The sequence below is a fragment of the Meleagris gallopavo genome, chromosome 29, assembly GCF_000146605.3.
Source record: "Meleagris gallopavo isolate NT-WF06-2002-E0010 breed Aviagen turkey brand Nicholas breeding stock chromosome 29, Turkey_5.1, whole genome shotgun sequence".
Classification (NCBI taxonomy): Eukaryota; Metazoa; Chordata; class Aves; order Galliformes; family Phasianidae; genus Meleagris; species Meleagris gallopavo.
Window position 1 is genome coordinate 4,314,125 of NC_015039.2, and position 2,778 is coordinate 4,316,902.

General features: G+C 65.0%; 1 protein-coding gene across 1 annotated transcript in view; it reads left to right on the forward strand.

Moving 5' to 3' along the window:
- The first annotated feature begins 950 nt into the window (after positions 1–950).
- Positions 951–2,778, forward strand: part of RARA (retinoic acid receptor alpha) — a 12,520-nt gene continuing 10,692 nt past the window's right edge. The window contains exons 1-5 of the mRNA XM_031557039.1: positions 951–1,115; positions 1,300–1,441; positions 1,957–2,117; positions 2,195–2,371; positions 2,572–2,776. Of these exons, the coding sequence (XP_031412899.1) occupies positions 1,330–1,441; positions 1,957–2,117; positions 2,195–2,371; positions 2,572–2,776 (655 nt within the window). The 5' untranslated portion in view covers positions 951–1,115; positions 1,300–1,329. The remainder of the gene's footprint in view (positions 1,116–1,299; positions 1,442–1,956; positions 2,118–2,194; positions 2,372–2,571; positions 2,777–2,778) is intronic.

Below are 2,778 nucleotides of genomic sequence, written 5' to 3' on the forward strand. Positions count from 1 at the left end.
CGGGGGGGGCAGTGGATGCGGTGCTGCTCAGCTCCCACCATCGCTGCCCCCCAGCACTGCAGCCTCGTGGCTGCGCCGTGGGACGGCGGCGCTGTGGGTGCCATTGTCCCCTTGTCCCCATCCCGGTGCCGTGTGGCCGGTTAACCCCAATCTGGGGCAGTGCTGGGGGGGCACCTCCCACCCGACCCCACTCGGGTGCTGCCGTGCCCACAGCCCCGCTGCCACCCACTGCCACCCCACGTGGCCGGCACTGCTGGTGGTGCTGCGGGGCCCTGTGTGGGGCATGGGACTCCTCGGGGAGTTGATCCCTTTGTGGGGCACAGGACCCTCTAAGGGGCGTGAGTTGCTTTGTGGGGCACAGGGCTCTGCGGGGCACGGATCCTATTTGGGGCACAGGGCCCTCTGTGGGGCGCGGGTCCCTGTGTGGGGTGCGGTGTGGGCTCCCCGCCGGCCCGGCCTTTCATATCCTGTCTGACTGGTTTACTTGGCTCGGCCCTAAGCAAAACATTCGCAAACATCCTGAGGAGCTGAGAGCTTAACCCGTGCCTGGCTGCCGTGCTGTGGGGCGCAGTGGGGCGCAGTGGCACCGACGTTGCTGTGGGGCTGTGGGGCGGTGGGCGATGTGGCCCTGCACATCTGTGTGCCCGCAGGCACTGCACTGCATCAAAACCATGGAGGGAGGGGGGCTCCTGGGCGCTGCTTTGGGTTTTTCTTTGTTTTTTTTGTTTTTTTTTGCTTTTTCTATTTTTCTTTCCCTTTTTTTTTTCCTCTTTTCCCTTTATATTTCTTTTTGTCATCGTCCCGTGCCCTGGAAACGTCAGCTCACATCTCCCATCCCCGTGCGCAGCCGGGGCAGCCCCCCAACCCAACCCATCCCTACGGCACACAGAGGGGCAGCAGCCCTGGGGGGAGGACGGGGTGTCCCCTCGGGGGGGTGCGCAGCCTCTGACCGTTGCCCTCCCCGCAGCCGTGGAGACGCAGAGCACCAGCTCAGAGGAGATTGTGCCCAGCCCCCCTCCCCACCGCCGCTGCCACGCATCTACAAGCCGTGCTTCGTCTGCCAGGACAAATCCTCGGGGTACCACTACGGCGTCAGCGCCTGCGAGGGCTGCAAGGTGAGAGCTGCATGGACGTGCCATGCCGTGCCGTGCCGTGCCGTGCTATGCCATGCCGTGCTGTGCTGTGGGGTGCCGTGCTGTGCCGTGCCATGCCATGCCATGCTATGCCATGCCGTGCTGTGCTGTGCTGTGCATCGCTGTGCTGTGCCAACTCTGACCAGAGCTCTCTGGGTGTCCCCAGGGTTTCTTCCGCCGCAGCATCCAGAAGAACATGGTGTACACGTGCCACCGGGACAAGAACTGCATCATCAACAAGGTGACGCGCAACCGCTGCCAGTACTGCCGCCTGCAGAAGTGCTTCGAGGTCGGGATGTCCAAGGAGTGTGAGTGTGGGAAGGGACGGGTGGGGCGAGGGGGGTGGGTGGTCCCACGCTGGGTGCTGCCCCGGGTGCTGTGGGCGATCCCGGCTGCCCCCATTGATTGGGGGGGGGCTGCTGGGGGAGCACCCTGCTGGTGTGACGGCGCTGCCCGTTGCCTGGCAACACGTGATGGATGATGTCAGAGATAAATGGTGCTGTCTGTGCCAGTTGTCATGGTGCCTGGCTGCACCCCCCGCACCACAGGGGGGTCATCAGTGGGGGCCGGGAGGTCCTGCCCCATCTGTGCGCTCCTGTGGGGCCCCCCGCTGGTGCCGGGGGTGGGCAGCACCCACTGCACCTACAGGGCTCTGCATCCCCCCCCAGCTGCTGCCTCACCGCTGTGTCCCAGCGGCGGTCCCCCTCCCCAGACCCACTCCCACGGTGACACAGAGGCAGCTGTGAAGGAAAATTGTGGGTGGAGGGGACACTGGGGGCCTTAGAGGGGGGGTTTGGTGGCACTGACAGTGCCATCCCCGCAGCCGTCCGCAATGACCGCAATAAGAAGAAGAAGGACGTGCCGAAGACGGAGTGCTCAGAGAGCTACATCATCACCCCTGAGGTGGAGGAGCTGATCGAGAAGGTCCGCAAAGCACACCAGGAGACGTTCCCTGCGCTGTGCCAGCTCGGCAAATACACCACGGTGAGTGAGCAGATGCACCAGGGCCACCGCACACAGACGCGGCTGGGAGGGAGCTGAACCCCTGCTCTGCCCCGCAGAACAACAGCTCGGAGCAGCGCGTGTCGCTGGACATCGACCTGTGGGACAAGTTCAGTGAGCTGTCCACAAAGTGCATCATCAAGACGGTGGAGTTCGCCAAGCAGCTGCCAGGCTTCACCACGCTCACCATCGCCGACCAAATCACGCTGCTGAAAGCCGCCTGCCTGGACATCCTGGTGGGGATGGAGACGGGGCTGAAGAAGGGTGGGGATGAGGAGGGGGCTGGAGGTGGGGTGGGCGCAGGGTGGAGATGGCACGGAGCCGGGGCTGGGAACAGAGTGGGCGTGGAGCTGGCGCTGGGATGGAGATGGGGATGGGGCTGCGGTTGGGCACTGCACCCGCGGGCGCTGAGCCCCCCAACCCCTCTGCCCCCCAGATCCTGCGGATCTGCACGCGCTACACCCCCGAGCAGGACACCATGACCTTCTCGGACGGGCTGACGCTGAACCGCACGCAGATGCACAACGCCGGCTTCGGGCCGCTCACAGACCTGGTGTTCGCCTTCGCCAATCAGCTGCTGCCGCTGGAGATGGACGATGCTGAGACCGGGCTGCTGAGCGCCATCTGCCTCATCTGCGGGGGT